General features: G+C 40.2%; 1 protein-coding gene across 5 annotated transcripts in view; it reads right to left on the bottom strand.

Moving 5' to 3' along the window:
• The window catches only part of OXSR1 (oxidative stress responsive kinase 1), a 122,779-nt gene that overhangs the window by 13,829 nt on the left and 83,171 nt on the right, over positions 1-25,779 (bottom strand). For all 5 annotated transcript variants that reach the window (XM_037891159.1, XM_037891160.2, XM_037891163.2 and 2 more), the window contains 6 exons: positions 14,322-14,431; positions 10,981-11,082; positions 7,589-7,722; positions 6,159-6,207; positions 4,450-4,515; positions 4,047-4,169 (listed from right to left, as the gene is read on the bottom strand). In XM_037891159.1, the coding sequence (XP_037747087.1) occupies positions 4,047-4,169; positions 4,450-4,515; positions 6,159-6,207; positions 7,589-7,722; positions 10,981-11,082; positions 14,322-14,431 (584 nt within the window). The remainder of the gene's footprint in view (positions 1-4,046; positions 4,170-4,449; positions 4,516-6,158; positions 6,208-7,588; positions 7,723-10,980; positions 11,083-14,321; positions 14,432-25,779) is intronic.

The raw sequence follows: 25,779 nt of genomic DNA on the forward strand, positions 1-25,779 counted from the left end.
CGTGAACTATCACACTGCCATTTGGATGAGACCCAAAACTGAGATCCTAATCCCTTTTTGGTTGTCAGAGACGCCACCATGTCTTTGGAAGAGTAGATGTTAACCCCCTTATCTTGGCCAAATTGCCACTTTGGGTGATTTAAACTCGGCTTCCTTATATTCCTCATGCAATTTTAACTCGATAAGGTATCTCTACTCCCTGAACTAAGTTGTTCAACAGAATTGCTTCTTTTAAATAGCTGTCACATTTCATTCTGGATATGACTGCCTTTTAATGTTAACATTTTTTAAATAAAGTGACAGCTTGCTTTAGCAAAGTAAAGCAACAGATATGCAGTTTGGGACCCTGCTGGATGAAAGCTTCTACATAAATGAAATTAATCTTGGATATTTTTCTACTTCCATCTTTAAAGAAAACTAAGCTCATTTAATATTTATAGATGTTTTCTACAAATCTGTTTTCTTACTCACCAGCATTACTTATGCTCACACTTCAACAGCAGACAAACTGATGGCATTTCTATTCATTATTAGAAACGAAAACTAATGAAAATTCCAACTACTACCCCATTGAGCAAACTGGCTCAACTTTTACTTTCTGACAGAGATGCTAATTGAGCGGCTTGATCCCTCTGGAGTTTGAAAATTCAAATTAAAGATAAATCACAACGCACATGCTCTTAAAATGATTTACCTTCCACTATAAAATGAATGTATCAGTGTACAATGGCACCCTGCATGTTCACGCTCACTAGTTAATCACAACACTTCAGTAATTACTTTTGCATTCTTTAAGTAAGCTAATACACTTTAAAAACAAACTCAGAGTTGTGTATAACATGATGATATCCTTAATGTATATCCTATTTTTTAAATTCTTGTCCTGCCTCTTCCCTTCTCTGTCTTGTTTGTATTCTTATTACCCTCACCTGCCCTGTGTCAGTTTAGATTGTAAGCTTTGGAGAAGGGACCAGGTCTCCATGCAGTGTCTAGCGTACTTTTGAGCTCTCAGACAAACAGTGCTTCTAAGCTACACTGACTCATTTCTTGGGGTATTCAGACTCTTGGAAATGTGCATTTTAGAACAAATGAAGGGCTACAGTAAAGCTGTGTGCTACAGAGGAAAAGCGTCTGTGGGAATAATGCCAAACAATTTTTCTACATCTTGCTCGGGAACATGTCAAGTGAGGCTTAATGGTGGGATGGATTTCAGATTTTACCTTTCCACCTGGATTACTCTTCTCCTGGCGCCGTCAGCATTTGATCACAGTGGAGGAGTTCCTCCTACACAGTATTCTCTGCAACTGACTGGTCTGCAAATAAGACCTTTGTACTTTCTTTGGTGGAGAGGCTCTGGTAGTACGTTACAAATTGGACAAAGTCAGTCTCGGATATTTGAAAATGGTATCTCCAGACACTGTTGCTACCTTCTGGCATTGGTTAGGCTAGTGACAAGATGAGCATTTTGCTCTTATGTTGTACTGTTAATTTTATTATTAGGTGCCCCTCGGAGATCTCCCACCCAAATATTGACCCAGCCTGACCCTGATTCACTTGTGAAATCAGAATTGATCACAGTACAAGGAATAATGTGTTCCGTTTTCAAAGAATCTTTAGCTAGTCCAAACATTTGGAATGGAGATTATAAATGAAGGGCTCAATTTTCTCTCACTCAATAGGAAAAAACAAATAAGCCATGTTTAAAACACAATAGGGGCCAGTGTTAAATCAGGGTATCGTGATTTCAGAGACAAGATATATAGGAACAAAATTTTAATTTTCTCTGAAACAAGGTTTGAAATATCAGCCTCCTTTAAAATTAGCCTTATAATTTAAAATATAGGGAGAGAGTATTTTATAGCTGAGAGTGTCCTAGATTAAGATTTTCAGAATTATCTATCTGATATGCTAAGATCATCCGTGGATGAGTAGTAACAGTCTGACCACAAAGAGGAAGCTAGTCAAATTTGTAACTGGAAAGCTAACATAAAAACAGAGTTACTGTAACCACCAAGCATATTAGAAAAGTGTGTAAAGGTAAATATTAACAAGCACCATTTTTAAAAAATTCCAAGGTTGCGAAAAACATAATTTTGCAGAGACTTAAGGAAATTTCTACACAGATCATAAATAGAAGGGATGTAATGAACCAGAAGATGGAAATGAGAAAGATGAAAGGTTTAAAGGGGCAAATGTTCAAATAACACCCCGAGAGAAAATAACTTTAGGACAAGAGTATTTGAAGAAGTCTCCAAAAGCTCATTCTTTGGCTCTCTTTTGTTAAATCTGACAACCGTTAAAATCCACGTGTTGCTATGAAAGGGAAGAATTACATTCAGAAAACATCTTTGAAGTGGTAGTGTTTGGAATGATGAGCATACATATCATTGAAGATTTAAGATCTACAAAGGATTTAACACTTCAAGTTTTATACCTGTTTTTTTAAACATAAAATATAATACTGTAAAATCCGTAGCTACTTAGGACTTCACGGATGCCACTTGATTGCCCACTGGGGCCATGCAAGTCTATGGCAACTGCTGGGATAGAACTGTTCCACCTGTCCAATCACAAGTCCCAATTACTTGAGCTAAGGGAGAAGGTTGGCTGTGTAAGACCGATGATGCAGTTGAGCAGTACTGATTCTATCATGTAGGACGCAGTGATATCAATATCAATCAGTTCATTACAGTACTTAAGACAATGTTACGAAAACGATCTCAGGTAATTTATACTACTGGAGTTTTAAATTAGCCATAAGAATATCCTGATTCTCTGTTAATCCACTGGACTGGGACCCAGGGGATCTGGATTCATATCCCCAGCTCTACTACAGACTTGTGTGCAACTTTGGAAAAGTCACAAACCCTGTGCCTCAGGACTGCGTCTGTAAAATAGGGATACTACTACTTCTCCCATCCTGTCTCTCTCATGTCTGGTTAGACTGTAAACTCTCCGGGACAAGGACTTGTTAGGATATAGATATTCAGGCCTGTCTGTAAAGGCCAAACTCTAAGAATTTAGGTGTATTCTTATCACTTAGCTAGTTCTAGAGGTATAAAAGAGAGAATCAAAATCACTGACTGTATAAGGCCTTTTCTCACTATGACAGTCTGAAGCCCTGTTCTTAGGCTAAGATCTTTGGCTACGCAGCAGAGGCAACCATAAGCTGCGAAGCAAATTTTGGCCACATCTTTACATTCCAAACTAGTCTCACTGAAATAAGGTGCTATTGGGCTCTTAGGAATACAATCCTGTCCTGATAGTGCCTATCACCCCCAGAGAAAGGGAAGTGCCTAGAAAATGTAAAAGGAAACTTAGTTTGATAGCATCCTGTCTGGCAAGAACTCACTTATCAATAGCTGGGATGTGAAATCCTCATTTCTGTGTTGTTCTATCATTGTAGTCCCCCCATCTCCCTATTGTTTGTCTGTATAATCTCTGTCTGGTTCTGTGATTGTTTCTGTCTGCTGTATAATTAATTTTGCTGGGTGTAAACTAATTAAGGTGGTGGGATATAATTGGTTACATAATCATGTTACAATATGTTAGGATTGGTTAGTTAAATTTCAGTAAAATAATTGGTTAAGGTATAGCTAAACAGAACTCAAGTTTTACTATACAGTCTGCAGTCAATCAGGAAGTATGGCCGGGGGGTGGGGGGGGGAAATGGGAACAGGAAATGGTGGTGGGGAAATTGGAATCATGTTTTGCTAAGGGGGGGAATGGGAACAGGGACACAGGTAAGGCTCTGTGGTGCCAGAGCTGGGAAGGGGGACACCAAGGAAGGAAACTGGAATCATGCTTGCTGGAAGTTCACCCCAATAAACATTGAATTGTTTGCACCTTTGGAGTTTGGGTATTGTTGCTCTCTGTTCATGCGAGAAGGACAAGGGAAGTAAGCAGGTGAAGGAATAAGCCCCTAACAGGACTGTCTTACTGTGTATGTGTAACATTTCACACAATGGGGTTCTGAAGACTGCTGGAGTATCTAGGCACTACTGCAAATACAAATAATACAATTGTTGCAGAATCCAGAGGCTCACCCTGAGCTGTGAAATTGCTGCTCTGCCTTCCTCACTTTCTTCATCTAGTTCATCATCACTCCACTCCCAGCCACCATCTTCAGTCTTATGAAGACGCCCACTGGAACCTGGGACCCTCCGGACCTGTTCAGCAGAGAGACAAACCAATGCTGTATGAAGCAGATAATTCTAATGGTCTTTTTTAGGAAAAATGTGTCCAAACATCATCTAAGCTGTCATCCTGGAGTCTAACAGGAACTGATAAGAGATCAGTGAGTTTATATCTAGAAGGCATTAGAATATCACAATGCTAACTAAGAATTAGTCCAAAAAATTTTGAGCACAGTTTTAAGCATAAAAACTAGCAGAACTGTGACATCCGTTGTTAAACAAAGGTGGTCACTGTCCATTTGCATCTTGGTACCTTTTTAGCTCTTTCAGTGATTGTTGGTGCTCTCTGCAACATCTTTTCTTGTAGAAATTCTTTATTCTGGAAAAGAAAAAGATTTTAAGTGTCTAATTCACTCTTCCACTGTTGAAAGTCACTTTATGGCTAAAGCATTTGTTGGCCATAAAAACCACTTTCAATCTAATTTTAATAAAACCAGGAAGACATATGCTGTTTGGGAGCCAACATCGTTCTTTCTAAGAACATCTGCGAGATGTAACAAGAAGCAATCCACCATTCATTCCCTGGGACTGCAGTCAGAATTTTTCTAATATGCATGCTAATCCTATATAACTTTTCATCTGTGATAGATTTCCCACTGCAAATTGATATAGGATTAGCAAGCAAGAAGTGGCATACAAGAAACTTTGATTTTCCTTAAAATTCAACTGAATCACTGCAAAATCACTGCCCCCCAAAAGCGTACCTTGACTTAAGGCCTAGAACAAGAGAGAAAGAAATACTCTGCCCTGATCCAGTGACAGATTTAAGGTCTGGTATCTTGCAACCCACCCTTTGGGTCTAGAAATGGGAGTTTTATATCATTTGGTATGGGAGACGCCCAGCTTTCAAAAGCATACAGCACTTGCTACGAGTTTTGGAGAGCCCTGAAACATTTGACCTTATTTATGGCATAATACAGTAGAACCTCAGATTTACAAACACCTCAGGTATGGAGGTTGTTCGTAACTCTGAACAAAACGTTATGGTTGTTCTTTCAAAAGTTTACAACTGAACATTGACTTAATACAGCTTTGAAACTTTACTACGAAGAAGAAAAATGCTGCTTTTAACCATATTAATTTAAATGAAATAAGCACAAAAAGTTTCCTTATGTCAATTTTGTTTTAAACTTTCCCTTTACGTTTTTAGTAGTTTATGTTTAACACAGTACTGTACTGGCTTTTTTTTTTTTGGTCTCTGCTGCTACCTGATTGTGTACTTCCAGTTCCAAATGAGATGTGTGGTTGACCGGTCAGTTCATAACTCTGGTGTTCGTAACTCTGAGGGTTCTACTGTACACAGAAAGTCTCCCAGATTGTTTTCAGAGGTTTCTAAGATCTTAGTTAAATTTACTCCCTCTGAGACCTCATCTACACTTGTGCCAGCGTGTAGGGTACATGGAGCTACGTGAGATAGTGAAAGGCAGGCTGCATCTACACTCACTGCGGAGTATAGCTACACTTGGCAGTGAAAGGCTCTGGCAGGGGGGAGGCAGTGGGAAAATTCTCCAGCTGAGCTGCTGGAGCCTTTCACCACTGCCTCCCTCTGCCAGAGCTCTTCTACTTTACTTGCCTAAGCAGTGCCTCACTGTCTACACAGCTACTTTATATCCGTGCTAGCTGGGCATGGAGTAGCTAACTCTCCACATCACTGCAAGTGTAGACATACTTTTTTAGTTGGCTTTAGAGGTGGAGGGGGGGAAAAAAAATAAACCCAATGGAAGATGTTAAAAACGCTCCAAGATTTTTAAATAGTCTCTGTGAAACACGTTTCTGTAACAGAATACATGATTTGATAGCATACAAAGGTTTTATTTCATTAATTTGCAACAAGCAGCCTAACTCAGAGTAGCACTGATTGTAAACAAAACAGCCATTCCAAACTCACACCAGTAAAGCCTTATACCGCCCCACATATTTCATGATACATAATATTTCCCTTCCATACAAGTTTTATCATACCTTTGCTTTTGTGAAAAATTTGTGTCTTAATAGCTCTGCTGCTGTTGGTCTATTAACAGAAGAGAGAGAAAAATAGTTATAATTGTTACTTTGAAATGTCAGGTTTCAGAGTAGCAGCCATGTTAGTCTGTATCCGCAAAAAGAAAAGGAGGACTTGTGGCACCTTAGAGACTAACAACATGAAACAATGGGTGTTACCATACAGATTGTTTCATGTTCTCTCTGTATATAAAATCTCCCCACTATATTTTCCACTGTATGCATCCGATGAAGTGAGCTGTAGCTCACGAAAGCTTATGCTCTAATAAATTTGTTAGTCTCTAAGGTGCCACAAGTACTCCTTTTCTTTTTGAAATGTAACTTATTCTTCCAAGCTGCTTGCCTCATTCACCGCAACCTGCCTACAACATGAAACTTTGCCACCTGACTGTTTACCCACAACCCAAGACCCCGAGTCAGCTGGCATGGGCCAGCCGTGGGTGTCTAGTTGCTGTGTAGACATCTCCAATAAGGACAGCAAAAGCAATGGCTCTTTTCCAGATGTGATGCACTGCAGTTCACACCTCTGCTTTCAGGCAGATGGTTACTAAATACTAATTGTGCATTAGGTTAGTTATCTTTAGAAAGTGACATATATAGACATTACACATTTAGGAGGTGCACTGATATACCTTTGGTTATCTGCTAGCACCATTTAGCTGAAACTGGTTTGCGAGCTCTTCCAGATTGTTACTACCTTTGTTTTACTCATCTGCACATTTTCTAGCACAATGGGACCCTGACTGGGGCTTCACGCCCGTACCGTAGAAGAAAGAAATAGTAATAAATTGGGAATTGCAATGCCATTTGCTTTCTCTCCCCCCCCCCCACCCCCATCACACCCTTAACACTGAACAGATGATCACCTACTTGTAGTGAGAGGATGATTTAAAACTGCTGTATCGGGATATTTTAAAAGGATTTGCATGGATGAGAGAACGTGTTATGGGAAGTTTACCAATGTTTTATATAGCTGTCCTTAATAAACAGTCCTTATAACCAAATGAGTGAAGATAGCACTAAGAGCCTTCTTATATTTGCAAATTTAAAAACAATGTATATTTTAAAAGCTCCACAGGTAAATACACAGTTCACAACCTATAATTTCTGATGGGCAAAAAACACAGTGCAGCTTGAACCAGAAGCGAGACAAAAACTGCAATTAAGTCTCTGGGAGTACAATACTGAGCTAGTCAGAACCGGTTAATCAGAATGAAAGTTGTGTGTCTTGCCAGTCGTAATAGTATTGAACATTTATCCCTATTTATAAAAAATGATGATGGGCAGGAGAACTTATTTTCAGACAGGAGGTCCTCTGCAATCATCTTGGCTCAAAGATTGCAGAGCTAACTAGGACAACTTTTATTTTTAAATTTTGGTGGTAGTTTTACCTTTTTTCAGGGTCTTTCTGTAGGCATGAGGAAATCATCTTCCTAAATGATTTCCCATACTTCTTCAGCATTTCTTTATCTTGCACGCCAGTCTCTAAAGAAGGTGGATCATTCTGTAGTGTCAGCATTAAAACCTGAAAGAATTAAATCCATTGGAAACATCTAGGAAGACCAAAAATTCTTAGAAGTCAGGTCTAGGGAACCCCACACATACAGCAGCTTGATGCATTCTGGGGACGCACATCTTTAACATGTTAGGAGTTGAGATACAGGCTTCAAATTGCAAGTAAGGTCAGAGCAAGTTTTCAGGTCAGTCACGCCAGCATGATGCAGCCCCAAAGGGAAGAAAAGGGGCACAGCATTTCTGCCAAGCATGTTCATTCTATAGACACTGGTCATATGAGACTTTAGATTCAAATGCTCAGTTCAGATTTCTTTGCAGGTATCTTAGACTTGTGGGAAAGAGGGAGTTAGAAAGAAATATGGCTAATTATGAATGTAAAAAAGCCCAAGGATAATTCTCTCTCTCTCACACACACTCTCTCTCTCTCTCTCTCTCTCGCACTAAGTGGAGGATTTCTTCTATTCCACTCAACAAAACATTCTGAAGAGAAAAAAAAGATTATTCTTGCCACCATCTTACTCTGTCGCTTCGATACAGGTTTCACCAATTTTAGAAGAGGAACCAGCCTGCAGCATAATTTAAAGGTGTCCACTGTTCTAAAAATGCAGTGGTCCATCAATTCATACAGAATTATACAATCCAATGTAAATGGAGGTTAATATTCCCAAGTCACAAATATGAAAACATAATTACAACTTAAGTGACCTTTATAGTCCAGGATCTGAACTTGGAGTTCGAATATAGTAATCGTAGAACTGAGTGCAGGCCACAAAACCTACTGTAAAATGCTTTTAAAATTTCATTATCACATAAGAAAAGTATTATTGAAAACAACATTTACTAAATCAGTGAATATTTGTCTCTTGCTTTGCAGACCAGGGGCATTGTTAACATGATCACTGACTGCATCTGAAACAACTCGGTTGTTCAAGGCCTTGTCTGCAAAGGAAAGTTACACCAGTTTAACTTATTTTAGTTAAACTCGTGCAAACCTCTGGCTAGACTCTTATTTCAATTTAAGACAAGCTTATTTCAGGTTAGCGTCAGTCAATAAGAAATGTGCTTAAATTAAACCAAAATTTGATACTCAAACTGAAATTAGAGGCCACAAAAGGCTTTGCACATGTTTAACTGAACAAGTTTAAAAACTGATTTAAATGAAACTGGTGCAACTTCTGTGCACAGACAAGGCATAAGGCAGGTCTCTTTTCAGACTATTTGTCAAACCCATTAAATGTTTCAGTTGTGAATAAAATATAATTGTTTTCTAGAAAACATGTTTGTTCCATTGATGCTAGCTGGTGAAAACCTACCTTTAATTCCTTAGCGATAATTAGGGTAAGTGGTTGCAATATTTTGCAAGAATTTGAACAATATGCAACAGCAACACAAATCTAAAACCCCCTATTTAAAAATCTGGAGTACATGAAACAAGTATTTGAAGAGAAAGGATGCGTCTTCTGCACAGCAAATATCTGACAAAACAATTACCATATTAGTCTGGAGTATGTCTGCATAGCAGCGAAGTCTCCAGGTCCCTTAACCCATAACGCTGTGTAGCAAGGGACAGCTAGTACAGTCACAACACAGCAGACCCGCAATGAAGGGAACTTCCACCCCCTCCCGAGTCCACGTGCTTATTACCTCATTTACTAGACACAGGTATGTCTGAATATAAGGGCATCTGAACGTGTAGAAATAGGTCCTTATTTTCTGAATGTTGAAGTCTTAAAATCCATTGCATCCTATCAACTGTACCACTACAACAAGAGCTGGTTTTCCTTTTTTTAAAATAAAGGTTTTAATACTTAAATTTAAGCGAGGGGTAGAAAGATTTGATGTCTATTATAACAGGAGTTAAAGTATTTTATGTGGTTTAAGCAAGGTTTGTTTTATTCTTTTAATGGTAAAAACTGTGTCTGAATTCCGGATGGATGGATGGATAGATAAGGCTACGAGTCAGTCATGGAGCTCACAGATTCTGTGATTTTAAGAAACCTCTGTAACTTCCTCAAAATTCCACTAATTCAGCCCCAGGCAGCGGGGCTCAGACTTCAGAGTGAGCCCGAGCCCCATAGCCAAGCCCCATTGCCCGTAACTTATCTTTGCGGGGCCTCCTGTGGAGTAGGGCCCCAGCCAATTGCCCTGCTTGCTACCCACTAACACTGGCCCTTTGTACATTTCCGCAATTTTATTGTTTATTGCCTGTGTCCCATCTGTGACTTTTAATAAAAATACAAATGCCAAAATTTTAGCCATATTATTTATTTATTTATATATTATAAATAAATAAAAAAAAATCTGTCTATATTTTTTAAGTAGCAGCATGGGGAAATCTGTCTCTCTTGCAGAATCTAAGGTTTTTGCAGGTGGCAGCAGGATAAAAATGGGATTCAAAAAATATCCTGCCCAGGGCTCTAGTTTAGAGCAACAACCCTCCCCAGGCTTCAGTGATGTGCCTTTAAAATGGAAACCTCTGAACTAAACCAACAAAAATATGATATTACACACAAATCCCAGCTCAGTCCCCATAGTTATAACTCCCCCAAATAAATATCAGGCAGTTAGAGCTGACAAAAACATACGGTGAAACGTATTACCTCTCTGACAGAATGAACCCAATTACATTTCAGGAATACCCAAGGCTGATGCCCTCAATTCATTTTACACAGGCTACTGACCAGCCACCAGATAGCAACTTCCAGTCTCCAGCTGAGCTAACATTCAAACCAGGAGAAGAATGTAGAGCCTCTTACCTCTATTACTAATCCAATGAGGTATCCAAGCCCCCAGTTAAAAACTCACCTGGAACAACTGGTTCCAGATTTTATGAGTAGGTGAATAGAAGGTAGGAGAGGACTGATTATCTCCTTATGCAGGGGTCACTGGATGCCCTATAACCTTTGAACCGCTCGTTTTTCTACAGCTCTAAGAGAAAAGACTGCTATGCGGCTTTTAAAGGATCCAGGTGAGATATCGAGAACTACTCATGAGTGTCTGCGCAGGGAAGGGTATAGATTTGAACAGTACTATTCTCTATTTTAAGCACAAACACAAAAAAGGAACGTAATGTTTAAAAGGACTTCCCCATAGAGATTATAAAATGCAATTCTGTGAGTCTGATGGTATTTTACAAATACAATCACAAAGGACAGGCAGCTCTTCGACAAGAGGAAAATTGGACTGACCACATTCTTTCAAATAACCTCAGGAAACACTGTTTAATACTGTTTTTTATCACCACAGATATTTGAAGATTACCGCTCACCTTCATCGGTGGGTATTTGTGATAAGGAGCTGCCCCAGTAGCCAGCTCAATAGCAGTGATTCCAAAACTCCAGATGTCTGCCTTGAAGTCATAACCTCTGACCTGAAAAGTAACAAGATATTACTCTACATATTTTTCATTATCCCAACTACACCTCTGCCAGCAGGCTTTGAATGGAGCTTGTTAAATGTTTGCATCATTTCTTTACCCTCAAGGACTCTGAAAGACATCTTCCATTAACCTTCGCTGGCATTGCAATTATACCCAGGAAGGAACATGCCTTTCTTTACCTTTCAGTTCCTTCCTGGCTGCAAATCAGAAACCTTAGGTAGAGCAGTCATATCTGAGGAAGACCATATTTGTAGCTTGTAGAAAAGTTTTCATATGCCACATTACCAATACAAAGGTTACATTAAGATGGCTACTGGGTATTGGATTTAACCAGGCTTTGGCTTCCATACCAATATGGAAAGTCGGACTGCTTTGGTATGATTGAAATAGTCATAGTAAGGGGATTAATAGACATATGACTGTGTTTGGAGCTGTGCCTAACCAGCTACTTTGTTAAACTAACTGCAATCACGTCCAGTCCTGAAACAGGTTAGCACTCTGCTCTTTGCACTTGGAAGTCCGTGCCAGCCTGGAGTTGAGCCAGGCCACTGACAAATTCCTCATTCCTGCTCATAGAGGCCATTGCTGATATTTAATATTTTGCTTTCCATTAGATTGTCTTTTGGTTTAATGGGTATTAGTTTCCACATTAGATGGGCAGATTTGTTCACTAAAGCCATATAGCACTTAAACCTCCACTATGCAAAGAAAAAAATTTCATATGCCAATAAGCCTTTTTCCTCATTAATATTACCTAGTGTTTTGGCATCTGAAATGGAAAATTTACTTTATCCACTGAAGGGAAGAGACACTGTGTACTAACTTTAATGAGAACTACAAACCACAAGTGTTTTGCCAAAATGAAATTTTTCGCATTTCCTGCTCTCAAGACAAATGGGAGAAGACTGCAAGAGCTGAGTCAGTGCAAATTTAATACCACTATTGCACTAGGTAAGTTAACAGTTAGTTTAGGAGAAGACACTAATTCTGATGAAGCTAAAAGTTTTGCACAAACTACCTGTGAGGAACAAGACTATTGTTGCATTTTGAAGAACACTTCCAGATTTCAATTTATGGTTCATCTTGTTCTATATTCATATGGTTAAATTAAATTTGATAAGTTTACTATCCTTCGTTTACCTTGTACTAGTTCCTTAAGTTCTGCAGGCAATTTTCTTTTTGTTCATCTCTGGACACTCCATATCTAGCCTACCTGGGATACTCCAGTTTGATGGGATTTAAGTGAGAGAAACCACAGGTAGTGATCTCTTTTTACTGTGTAAACTTGGCTTTCTTGTATTTATATGATTATATTAGTAGAGAAAAAAATCTGTAAAGTTTAATAAAATTAAGTTGCATCACACTGTACGTAGCTCAACAATGCCGGAGAATAAATTTAAACTATAATCAAAGACAAAAAACAACAGTGAAGCACAGTGTTAGTCTTGTAGTAGGTGCACAAATACATCAATAATTTTCTACCGCCTAATCTATAGCTTCCGATTACAGTACAAAATCCTGCTTGTAAACTGAAGTCATCAGGGAAGTTTTCAAATTCCTATAAATTAGTTTAATACAGCTAATGGTTACCCAAAGGGAAAACAGCTCTTCATCTGAATTTTGATCCAGAATATACCAATAACCTTAATTTGTTTATACTTTATGGATTTAGATCAATGAAATTTACCTCTTCAATTTGTGGCAAAAGTTGTTTTCCAGTCAAAATGTGCATAGCATTTAGAGGGATAATGATGGGATAGGGAAGTTTATCCCAAAATTAAGAAATGGACTTGGGTCAAAAATTCTTTGATATCTACCTTTTCTATTTATTTATAACTCAACATATAATTGGCTCACAGCAACACCTGCTGGAAGAGAATGGGATGGTATAAACAGCCTTTCAAAATAATTTCTTGTAATAATTCCACACTCACAGTCCTTACGAACTCTTGTAGTCCCCAGAACATGTCTCAATAGAAAATACTAGATATATTTATAATTAAGTCTTTTCATTTTAGTTACATTTCCCTCCTGGTTAAAGATCTTTATAACCACTTTATCCTTTCAGCTTTCCCCTTGCTTTGATCAGTTGGTTTTTCATTGATCCAATCCCCTCTCCTCTTTAGTCACAGACACTCTGGACACAATCAGCCTGGAGAAGTCCAATACGGCCCAGCTCAGTACTGCAACATCATAGAATCATAGGACAGGAAGGGACTTTGAGAGGTCATCTAGTCCAGTCCCCTGCACTCATGGAAGGATTAAGAATTATCTAGACCAGAGGTGGGCAAACTACGGCCCGTGGGCCACATCCAGCCCAAAGGACCGTCCTGCCCAGCCCCAGAGCTCCTTGCCCAGGAGACTAGCCCCCGGACCCTCCCCTCAACCTTACCTCGCTGCGCCGCTGGCGCAATGCTCTGGGCAACCCTCCATACAATTTCCGAAATCCAATGCAGCCCTCAGGCCAAAAAGTTTGCCCGCCCCAATCTAGACCATCTCTGACAGGTGTTTGTCTACCCTGCTGCTCTATCCCTTGTGCCTCTATTTACATAAGACAACAAGAGCAGACACCACTTTCATTCCCAGCTGATTAGCAGGTCAAGGAAGGAAAGAGAACCCAACATCCTAGAGGCAGCCATTCCTTTCCAAGGGATACAAATGCTAACTAGGACTTCAGTAGGGGTGAAAAATTCGGCAGGGTAATGAATCGTTCCCCCGATCCCATCTCCCGACCCCCAGTTTTCCTCCACACCAGTTACTGACATTTACATTTGTTTTGCCTTGTTGGGAGTAGTCTGCACTGCATGTTTAAGGAGAAAACATTCTCTTATCCCTCCCATCATCCCCAATATCCTCCATTTTAATGGAGCAAGTAGCTCCACTGAAACAAACTCTGACAACGGTTGCTGCTTAAGAACAATCCTGGATCTTGAGTAGCCTTTTTTCAGAGGCTAGTTGGGATGACAAAGGGTGCTAGAGAAAAACCTAACAGATAGAAGGGCCTGAAATTGTGAGTGCTCAAAGCGGTCTGAAATTTTAGAGAAAGGAGCCTGTACTATACTGAGCAGCATGACTACTAAGCTGTCCTCTGGGACCCTCAGAAAGCCACAGCGGGTGGGTATGAGGGCTGAGCCACCACAGTGACCAAAGTTTTCATAAACAAACATCAATGACTTAGCTCACTTGCCATGTACAATTTTCTAATAAGACACTACCAATTAAACAGTTACCTGTTCCATGACTTCTGGTGCCATCCAGCAAGGGGTGCCCACAAAGGTTTTTCTCACTTTATTTCTGGTAATATCACCACCAGTCGCTAAAAATGCACTAACACCGAAGTCTGAAATAGCAAAAAAAGCCTACAGTGAAGAAAACATCCTGAACATGAAAAAAAAACCACAAGAAATCTCAGCTATGCAGCTGATGGTCATGTTTCACATGGGGAAGTTTCTGAAGGACTAAGAATGATCGACTAAGGCAAATTAGTCCTTTGACAATGTCCATAACCATGGATACTATTCAATTATATCAAAGAGGTGTGAAGTGCAGTCCACAGAAAGGACAGAATCCTAATTTTTAACAATGGTTTTTGGGCCAGGGTACGAAGGAAGGACTACATACACACTCAATGCACAGCAGATCTCCCACTGACATCAGTGGGAAGTTCGCACAGAGACCAAAGAGAAAATGGTCATTATGTAGTAAGAAACAATAAGAGTTCAGTTAAGTGAGTTATTGTCTCCTTTAGCAATATCCTGGACTTTTATGATCAAAGGCTGGTCTTTCCTCTTCCTCCACCCCAACTCTTTTTTAGTTTCTCTTTTCTTCCAGTATCTGCATCAGTCTTCCCTTCTCTCTGCAGTAACTCCCCACCCACACAGGTTTTACTCACCTCCTTCCCTATCCCATCAGCTAAAATGATTAGCAATAAATGTTGATGTTAATCCGAAAGCCTAACAACAAGCCTAACAACAATGTAAATATCCCAATCAGAAAAGCAGAGGGCAGGCAGGGAGCTCACATCTATCTACCGTCTCACTGATGGATGTAACTCACTTTAGTCCCAAAGTCACCTGCATTCTAACATGAAGAATGTGTCCCACCACTTTTATTTTGGATATAGATAGTTTTCCAACAATAAACAGTTGAAGCTGAAATTATGGAAAGTTGTTTATACTCAAGGGATGAATCCCACAGGATTTTAGGCTTCCTAAAATAATTTGCATCCCTCATTTAGGTCAGCCAAGTTAAGAGATACCACTCAGCCATTATTGCATTCTGTTTGTAGCCTCAGGAAGACAACACTGCACTGATTACTGCTCTGCTCATTAGGAAGACTCTACACCAGAATGAGGGCGGGAGAGTTGGGTGTTTAAATAAAGGATTAGAACTGGTAAAATGTGAAAAGTGTCATGTGGACCACAAACTGTTTCATGCAGGTGGGATGGGAAACACCTTAGTTTTCGATACTATGCTACCAAGTGAAGTATATTCGGTCAATGACCCATGACTAGGTCACACAACACTTTAATTGGGTACCTGAAGTTCACAAGCTATTGCCAAGCAATGACAAAAAAGTGCTAAAGTTACTGGAATCAAGAAGTGTAACTGTTTCCCACTGAAGTAGGAGGCTATGCAGAGACAGTTTGGGACTGGATGTTGATATCTCTATTGTATCAGTGTTTTAAATAAGTCCTCCCCCGCCACCGCGGTCCAACATGAACTAGAATTCCTTTGTCAAGCTGAAACATGAGGAATACCTTATTCAAGAAGTACCTCACAATACTACTGTTCTAGTTATTAATTAAATCATGCTTTTAAAAGAAGTTTAAGCTGAGCTTGCAATCACAATGGTGACATTTTGTGCAACAGATACTGGTGCGGTACAGTGAGTTCATGAACAGTGACACTGCCATGCAGGAACGAAGTGTGATACAAGCTCTCTGCTCAGAGTGAGAGGAGCACTTTATAAACAGACATGGTAACACGACAGTCACTGGTCCAAGAGGGAGCCAGGGAGAATTTTTTCATGGGAGGCTTTGGGTGTATGGGCAGAGTAAAGGAAGAGAAAACCACAGAAGATGGGAAAGAAATCCTGGCAAGACTGTCCTGATTTGTACCTCATATCAATGGAAAGACCAATCAAAATTAACAAAAAATTCAACTGATAATTCTTTAAGGTTGCTTTTTTTTTTTAAAGTCTTCTCCAAGTCCTCACCCCTACTCTCTTCCATTTATTCTATGGTGCCCCAAAATGCCAATATTCTACTCAGACTGCAGTGCTTGATTGCTGAAGGGGACAGGTCTTGCTGAAGAATTTTGGCTGATGGCTCCAGATGTAACCTCTCTAGCTGATAGTTGGTCATCCCAGATACAATCTACACTATTGTTATAATCTTTTGTATATAGGCACATGTACACATACAGAGACAGACTTCCTCCAAGCCCTACATACACTTTGGATATCTGGTACCACACCTGCATTAAGCTTCCTTTAGCCCAAAGAATCCCAAATTATTTGACAAACTGGTGTACAAATGATGGGCCTGACCTGCAAGCTCCGACTATGCGAGATTGCAAGTAACTTCAGTGTGAGTGTGTGTAGGGCTTGGAGGATCAGAACCTAAACACAGAATTATTTCACCCACCAGCGAAGGGCAATCAATCATTTCACACCTGAACAAACAGCACATGGAAGCAATCGCTGACAGTATAATAGAGAAACTGAAAGAGACCATACCCAATTGTAACTACAGGAAGATTTTTTTCCAGGCAAAACAGTTACCACATAACACCAAGGTTAACAGCCATACTCCAATAAAAAGTGACATCTGTTTCATATTCACAAGTTGTCAGGATATGGAGTTCAAGTCTCATTCTGAAGACGGCCCCTCCAGCAGCAGTGCCCTCTAGTGTACAGGTTCAGCAAAGACACTAAGGAAAGAGCACCACCTTCTCCAGGAGGCTTATTCTACTCAATCGTAGAGTAAGACGACACCCAGTTAAATTAAAGGCACCAACATTAGACTGAAAAGTAAACACTTAACACAATACAAAATTAACCTAACTCACTACAAGTAGAAGTGAGAGAACAAGAGCTTTGCAGGATTCAGAAAAGGACTGGGCATTTATATGAGCAACAACATCCATGTGTCTATTCACTAGGATAAGTTTTTCTAAAAAAGGACAAACTCACGCTTCAGGCCCTAAAGCCACTACTACCTGTTGAGGATTCTGCCTCTATTTATGGCTATTTCATAACTGTTTGTCATTTTTTGCACCGTCCTCTGAAGACTCTGGTACTGAATAAAGGTCTAGATGGACCATTACCCTGATCCTGTAAAACAGTCCCTGTGTTTCTACAGAATCACCAAAGGTGCAGTGTCAAAGTTTTCCTTTGAGGCCTCCCATCCAAGAATTGACTAGTTTCATTCCTGATTAACTTGTAAGATCTAATGAGGTTCCAAAACAAGGTTTTCTAAAATTAGGTGTATTTAGCTGAAGCCTCAGAATTTGTTTAGATAGAAATCATCCTAGTCATTTCAGGTAAAAATGTTCCAGCATCAAAAATAAAAGTTGTTTAATAGCACACACACCACATTTCAGAAAAATTAAGAATTTTATAAATTCTATCTTGGAATTCTGACAATAAATCCCTTGAGCTCTGCATTTGTCTTGAGGTCACCAGAAAGCCTTGGTGGAATTAAACTGTATTCCATTACATGGCTGATTTAGTCAATGGTTTTCCAATCCATTTACTGATTTCCAATTTTCTGAAATAGCCCACTGTAACAGTGTGCACTAATGCTTTAAAAAAAGAGCGCCTGTTATGTCAATATTTGTAAAAAGCTGCCCACAAGTTTAAACTTTATTCTTATTGCTGAGGTAGAAGCAGGGAAGCAGCAGCATCATTACACCAGGGTTGGTTCCCCTAACACAGGCTTACGACTGGATTTGTCTGCCGGTATCAAACATGTCGAGAAGGGATGAAATGGAACTTAAGAAATGTTTTCATCACATAAAATTTTCTAAACTCTGGGAACATGCACAAAATGTCACAGAATCAGAGGTGCCCTGATAGATACAAAGGGCAGATGTAAGGGACAAGATGCATAGTTCTGTGAGTTTGTGCTTTTTTAGAAGAAGGCCAAGTCTAGGATGCTCATTTCTCCTTTGATTTTAAGTAGTGCTGCTTTTGCGATGAAGCAGAAGTGAATCTGTACAGCTGGAAGTTGCATTCCCAGTTTATTTATTTGCAAACCTGGATAAATAAGTTCTCCTCCATGCACAGGCACCCCCGTGCCACCTGTGCCATCCATAAATAACCTACTAAGATTCCATAGTCAAGAAAATGCTTAATCAAAGACATGGATCTTCCACTATGAAGGTCAGAAAAGTTGAGCTTCAGAAAGCTCTCTGGCAACCCCCCAAAAGCTCAACTTTTCTGACCTTCATAGCTGAAGATCCATCTTTTGATCAAGCATTTTCATGACTACGGAGCTGTAGCAAATGCAAGAGTTCACTGCCATTCATTGAAAAACAAAAACTGGATGGGGAGACACAAGAATTCCCATACAGTAAATGTCAGCAAAAGACTCTAATATTCAGTCCTGGAAGAAGGTGTCCCTAAGGAAGCTTGTTCCCAAACCATGTAGAGTGTTGGAAGTTAAGACAACTTAAACTGCTCTGGAAATGAATGGTAAGTTAATATATTATTTATTGCTGGCACTGCCTCACTCTACCAGATCCTGCATAAGCTGAACCTACACAGTCTTAAAGGTCTTTAGTAGATTTCACTCAGGTGGTCTAATGGCTGTAAGAGACCTGGGTTGCTGTAGACAGGTCTATATTAAGGAGAAGTCAAAATCTTTCCACTAATTGCTGTCTAATCAATGGTATGGGCTACCACTGCTCTTTAGGAATCCAGATGTGATTTAGTGGTCCAAGAGTGCTCCAAAGATTCCAAAATTCTGGCAATGACCCCTCTTGCAAGTCATAATCCAAATCTCAAGTACTTCTGGGATCTGTGGATAAAACTAACTGTGAAGACCATTTCTCTCCATCCGTTCAGGTGCTTCTGTGGAAGCAGTATTGGAATTAGCCCAGTCAGATAGATCTAATCAATAATATTGCAGCAAAATATGTTGACCGTGTTATGCAGAAGTGGGTGAAGTAATATCTATTATTGGACCAACTTCTGTGGGTCAGAAATACAAGCTTATATGGAGCTCACTGCTAAAAACAAGGTGGAATAGATTGTTTAGCATAAGTAGTTAACACATTTCAAGGGACCATTCAAGGTGAAGTGACTAGTCAGAAAGAGGAAGGGGGAGAGTAGAGTAGCTGGAAGGGGTTGTTAGTGGCTTACAGACTGTTGCAATAAACCATAAATCCAGCATCTCCATTCAATCCATGATTTTTAGTGTCTAGCAAATTTACGAATTTAAGTTCCCGGGCTCATGTATTGGAAATGTTGTGGAGATTTCCTTTGAGGAGGAGGACTGAGCGGTCAGATACAGAGTGACCACTTTGTGTAAAGTGTTCACCCACAGGTGATATAGTGTTTTTGTCTTATCTTTGTCCTGTGTGAGTTCATTCAAGAGCATAGTGATTGTCTGGTTATTGGGGCATTTAGTGCACTGGATGTGGTACACCACATACTGTGATAGGGGGCAGGGAGGCAGCATTAGAATCATAGAATATCAGGGTTGGAAGGGACCTCAGGAGGTCATCTAGTCCAACCCCCTGCTCAAAGCAGGACCAATCCCCAACTAAATCAATCATTACCCAGATCCATTCCCACACCTGGGGCCCTATCTGCCAGCCCCTCTCCCAGCTGTGGCCTCAGACCCCTTACCCCTTTCTGCACCACCACCACCCCCCGGAGCCACAGCCCTGTTCCCAGCCCCGCGGGGAGAGCGGGGCAGGGATAAGGCAGGGGGCACGAGGTAAAAAGTTTGCAGACCACTGCCTTAAGCAGTTTCATCTAGACCACATCTCCCTAACTTGCTTATGAGAATATCATGTAGGATTGTGGTCAAAAGCCTTACTAAGATATAGATATATCACGCCTACTGCTCCCCATCCTCTATCCACTAGGCAAGAACCCGGGGGGAGGGGGGGGAGAGAATGTGGATTTGGCATAATTTGTTCTTGGCAAATCCATGCTGACTATTTCTTATAATGCTATTATCCTGTAGCTTCTTACAGACTGTTTAATAATTTGTTCCAATATCTTTCTAGCTATTGAAGTTAGGCTGACTAGTCTATAACTCACCAACTCCTCTTTCCCCCATTTTTTAAAGATAAGTACTACTTTTCCCCTTCTCCAGTCCTCTGGGACCTCACTCTTCCTCCATAAATTCTCAAAGATAATCACTAGTGCTTCCATGATTGCTTCAGCTCATTCCTTAAGTTCCCTAGGATGAACTTCATCAAGCTCTGCCAACTTGAAAATATCTAATTTATCTAAACATTCTTTAACCTGTTCTTTCCACATTTGGACTTGCGTTCCTTCCCCCTTGCTGTTAATATTAATTGTGTTTAAGTATCTAGATACAATTAACCTTTTAAATGAAGAATAAATCAAAACAGGCATTAAACACCTCAGCCTTCTTGATGTCATCTGTTAGCTCTCCTGCCCCACTAAGTAGTGGACCTACACTTTCCTTTGTATTTCTCTTTCTCCTATTGTATTTATAAACCACCCCTCCATGCCTTTTATGTCCCTTGCGTGGTGCAACTTACTTTGTGCCTTAGCTTTTCTCATTTTGTCTCCATATGCTTGCCCTATTTTGTATTCATCCTTAGCACTTGTTTCACTTTTGGGGGATTCCTCTTTTTATTTTCAGGTCATTAAAGAGCTCCTAATGAAACCATATTGGCCTCTTACTATTCTTCCTATCTTTCCTTTGCATCAGGATTCTTTGCTGTTGAGCCTTTAATATGGTCTCTGAGAAACTACCAGCTCTCTTCTACTCCTTTTTCCTTTAGATTCCCTTGTGACCACACCTATAAGTTCTTGGAGACTGTTACAGCTGCTTTGTGGAAGTCCATTATCCTTATTCCGCTGCTCTCAATCCTTCCCTTCCTTAGAAAAATTAAATCCATCATTTCATGATCACTTTCACTCAAATTGCCTTCTGTTAGTCAGAATCAAGTCTAAAAAGCCTGTCCCTCTGGCTAATTCCTCCACCTCCTGAAACAAAGTGTTGACCTGAACACATGTCAATAACTTACTGGAGATTTTGTGTTTTGCCATATTACTTTTCCAACTGAGGTCTAAGTAGCTGAAGTCTTCCATTATTACCAGGTCTTGTGTTTGGGTATTTGTTTTTTGTTCTAGAAATGCCTCCTCCACCTTCTCCTCCTGAATTGGTGGTCTATAATGACTTCTACCATTATGTCTTCCCTGCTTTTCCCCTTTTTATCTTCACCCAGAGACATCCAACTGATCTGCCTCGCATTTCCTTCTGGACCTCAGAACAAGTGTATATATTCTTGATGCATTATGCAACACCACCTCCCTTTTCTCACTGCCTGTCCTTGATGAACAAGCTATACTCTATACCTATATTCTAGTAATATCTTTTTAAAAATTAGTGCATCTATTAATTTTAAAAGACTCACAATTGCATTTAACTAGAAATGTAAGTAAACGCTATACTAGCTAACTACCTGGGAAAAAAACAACAGTCTTAATTATGGACCAGAACCAAACCCCATCAACATAAAAAGACTCCTGTTGAATTTAATGAGCTTTGCATCAGGCCGCATAACAATTCCTACTTCCATGGGGTGGAATAATGAACCAACATATGCTGCCTGCCAACAATCCAGAGCTACTTTTAACTCTGAGAAACCAACGTGTTAGGATTTCCCCAAGCAAAAGAAATGCAGGAGTGCAAATCTAGAAGTGCTATGGTGCAGCTGAAGTGTTTTGAAAGAGGCAATCTGAATGTTTCGTTCTGTGTTGCCTTGCTCTCCCTTCAATTCTATCACAACTAGATCTGTACTAAAAGTTTTCCTGTTGCAAACCACAGAGGTTAATTCACTGGAGATTATTAAACCTGATGAGCAGAAGAGAAAAGCAGCACTAAAAGGAAAATGTCTGAAGGAAAATCAAGTGGAAGATGGCAAAATGCTAAGGAAAATGCAAATAATTTTATATAAAACCCTTTTTCCTGACTCTTGTTGTTAAGTAATGTTGTTTCCCTTACCAAAAAAAGAATAAGTGTATAGTAGGATTTGATTTGTAAATATGAATTGGGTTCCCCGATCTCACAGCTGGGGAAGTTGGGAGTTTGCAAGTAGCTATTTCTATCAATTCTCAAAAGCTTGACTCAGCTTCAAAAGCTTCCACCTAACCCGATAAATGCTGATATCCCCATGGCACTAAGTTTCCATCGGTCAACAGGCACAAAACCCCTAAGTCCCAACACCACAAAGCTGCTTGATGCCCTAGCTCATGCTAAGCCTTGGCAGGATTCTCAAATTAGACACGCCTCGTCTATCTGGCCTGTGACACCAGACAGTAAGTGAGCTCGCAACACAAGACTAATCTGCACAAAAGTGCCAGTGGTGACCAGACTGGAAATTTCTAGTCTGGGGTGGGAGTGTGCACCAGAATACTCTATAGCCCAGTGGTCAAGGTATTCAGCTGGGATGTTGGAGATCTGTTAAAATCTTTACACTGCTTAATTTGACACACAGACTTGAACCCAGATCTCCCACATCCCAGTTGAGTGCCCTGACCAGCCCGCGATTGACTACAATAAGATGGGAGGGTTTTTGAGACAAAGATGACCTGGCTTACGCGCCTAACTCCAGGAAAGGGTTCACAGCTGTGAATTCCAAGCAGAGCTAGGCACTTAACCATCTTTGAGGGGCGTGGCCTAATCCCCACCATCTCCTTGGCAATTCCTGCTGGGTAGTTTAGCCAGCTTCTTGACTTCTGAGAATCCCATTCTTAGGGTAGGTCTAAATACTGTTCAGGTGTTTATACACATGCTAGCATGGCTAAAAACAGCAGTGTAGACGTGACAATGTGGACTTCAGCAACACAAGCACATACCCAGGGTCCCTGGTGTGCTTGTACAGCCCATGCCGCCGCATCTACACTATTTTTAGCTATGCTCATGCAGGTCAGGAAGGAATTTTCCACCAGGTCAGATTGGCAGAGAACTTGGTGGGGTTTTGCCTCCCTCTGCAGCATGGGGCATGGGTCACTTGCAGGTTTAAAGTAGTATAAATGATGGAATCCCTGTAATTTGCAGTCTTTAAACCATGATTTGAGGACTTCAGTAACTCAGCCAGAGGTTAGGGGTCTATTACAGGAGTGGGTGGGTCAGGTTCTGTGGCCTGCCATGTGCAGGAAGTCAGACAGGATGATATGATGGTCCCTTTTGACCTTGAAGTCTATGAGGTACACCTACCTGAGCTGCCATCACACCTCAGACTAAAATGTAGAACTACCCTTTGGCACCTAACTCTCCCCATGTATTGTACAGGGAGCCTGGACACCTAACTCTGGGCTGCGGATTCTACTGGGCAGCAGGACTCCTACGTCCCTCAGTCCATTTAGCCCTTGCATTCATTTTGCCACAATGAGTTAAGAGAAATCAGGAACAGAATGAACTGGTGAGAAGCTGGCATGAATTAGTGGAAAGTTACATACATTTTGTCTGGCCCTAACTATTCCCATTTTATGAACATAGTAAGACATTAGGCAATTTGCTCAGGATTAGTCAGCGAGTCACTGACTCTCCCCAGGTCTTCTAACTTCTAAAACTATTTTAACCACTACACAATGCTGCCTCCCTAGTAAACAGTATGAACCCTAAGCTCAAAAGAAAGCAGCATTTGAAAGACCATTCAAAATACATATTGACCAAAAGTCTTTGTTTACAAACCCTCAACAAGGACAGCACAAGATTTCTGTCACCTCAGTAGCATACACAACGATCCTCCAGATGTCAAGTATGGTCATTTCAATAAACATTTAGCCCTTCAACAGCCTCCTGCTTCTCCACTACAATTCAATATGAACAAATGTAAAACAGCTTTAAATATGGTAGTGTCAATGAATAAGAGCAGGATGAGTATTAGCTCTGCACAAAATAGGCCAGGCCAATGTTCCTTTAAAGAAATCAACTTCGGTTTGGATTTAACTGAGCATCTTTGCATCTGTCAGTGGCAATTTTATTACTAGCCAGGTGGGTATACATTTAGAGGGAAAAACAGCTATGAAGTTGCTAAAATACACTCTCCATGAGTAAAAATACTGAGTTCTAGCACTTCGGCAGGTCTGTTAAGCTCCACCTTTGTGATGGCTGCCAAGGGAATTTTTAGAATTTGTACTAGCAAATGCTTCTTTAATTCACAGATTATCTCCAGTCTACCTCATGGCCTCATTCCATGACCTCAATTCCTGTCACTCTTGAAGTGGTTTTCAGACAACACAATTTGGCAATTTAAAATTACAAATAGAATCTAATAGTTAAGAGACATCTGGTTTACCTTAAGGATTTTGATCAGTTATATAAACTAACTGTGCTTCTACTTTTGGCTCCTGATGGGAATTGCTAGAATGTGCTCCTGTGGACTGTTTACAAGATTAAGATGATTGGTAGTTGCATCATGGTAGAGACTAGGAGATTCAAGTCAGAATCAGGGCTCAGGTGTGCTTTCCGCATAAGCAGTCTTAGTGATAATTCCTGACCCAAAGAGTTGACAGATCAAATTGTGACAAGATGCAAAAGGAGGGAAGTATGAAGATGAGGGTAACAAAGATGTTCCTGATGGTTCAGAGGTTTTTTTGGGGGTGCCTGAGTGGGAATGGGGATTAATTTAAAAATAATTAAGGTCAATATCCCCAAAAGAGACTTATTTTAGGTATTCTGAGCGCCACCTACTTCAATGGAGCTAGGAGCTAAACCAATACTCACCAGCTGAGGATCTGGCCCTGCATGTTTCATTCTAGAGCTGATCAAAAGTAATTTTCCAATGGAATAGTTTTCTGTTGGAAAAGGTTGGTTCAACAAAACTGAAATGATTTATGGGAATGTTTCCCAGGAATTTAACTGAAAATTTCAACAAGGTTTAAGTGCTTTGTTTCAATCAACAAATATATTATATAAGTCAAAATGAAGTGCTTCAATGAGCTGTTTCCATATTTCCAAAAAGAAATTTTTCAGACTGTTTCAGAGGAAATTGACATTTTATTCCAATTTGTAATGAAAGGAAATTTTGAAGTGTTGGAATTTCCTGTAGAATGGAGATTCTAAGTCTTAATCAGCTTTGCTTCATTCAAAGTGTTCCCCCCTGAAGTTTGTGATTTTTAAAAAGATGCTCAAATTAGCAGCTGCTTTCACAAAAGGGAACACACATCCTTATGAATCATAGAATCATAGAATCATAGAATATCAGGGTTGGAAGGGACCCCAGAAGGTCATCTAGTCCAACCCCCTGCGCAAAGCAGGACCAAGTCCCAGTTAAATCATCCCAGCCAGGGCTTTGTCAAGCCTGACCTTAAAAACCTCTAAGGAAGGAGATTCTACCACCTCCCTAGGTAACGCATTCCAGTGTTTCACCACCCTCTTAGTGAAAAAGTTTTTCCTAATATCCAATCTAAACCTCCCCCATTGCAACTTGAGACCATTACTCCTCGTTCTGTCATCTGCTACCATT

The sequence above is a fragment of the Chelonia mydas genome, chromosome 2 (assembly GCF_015237465.2).
Source record: "Chelonia mydas isolate rCheMyd1 chromosome 2, rCheMyd1.pri.v2, whole genome shotgun sequence".
NCBI classification, from domain to species: Eukaryota; Metazoa; Chordata; order Testudines; family Cheloniidae; genus Chelonia; species Chelonia mydas.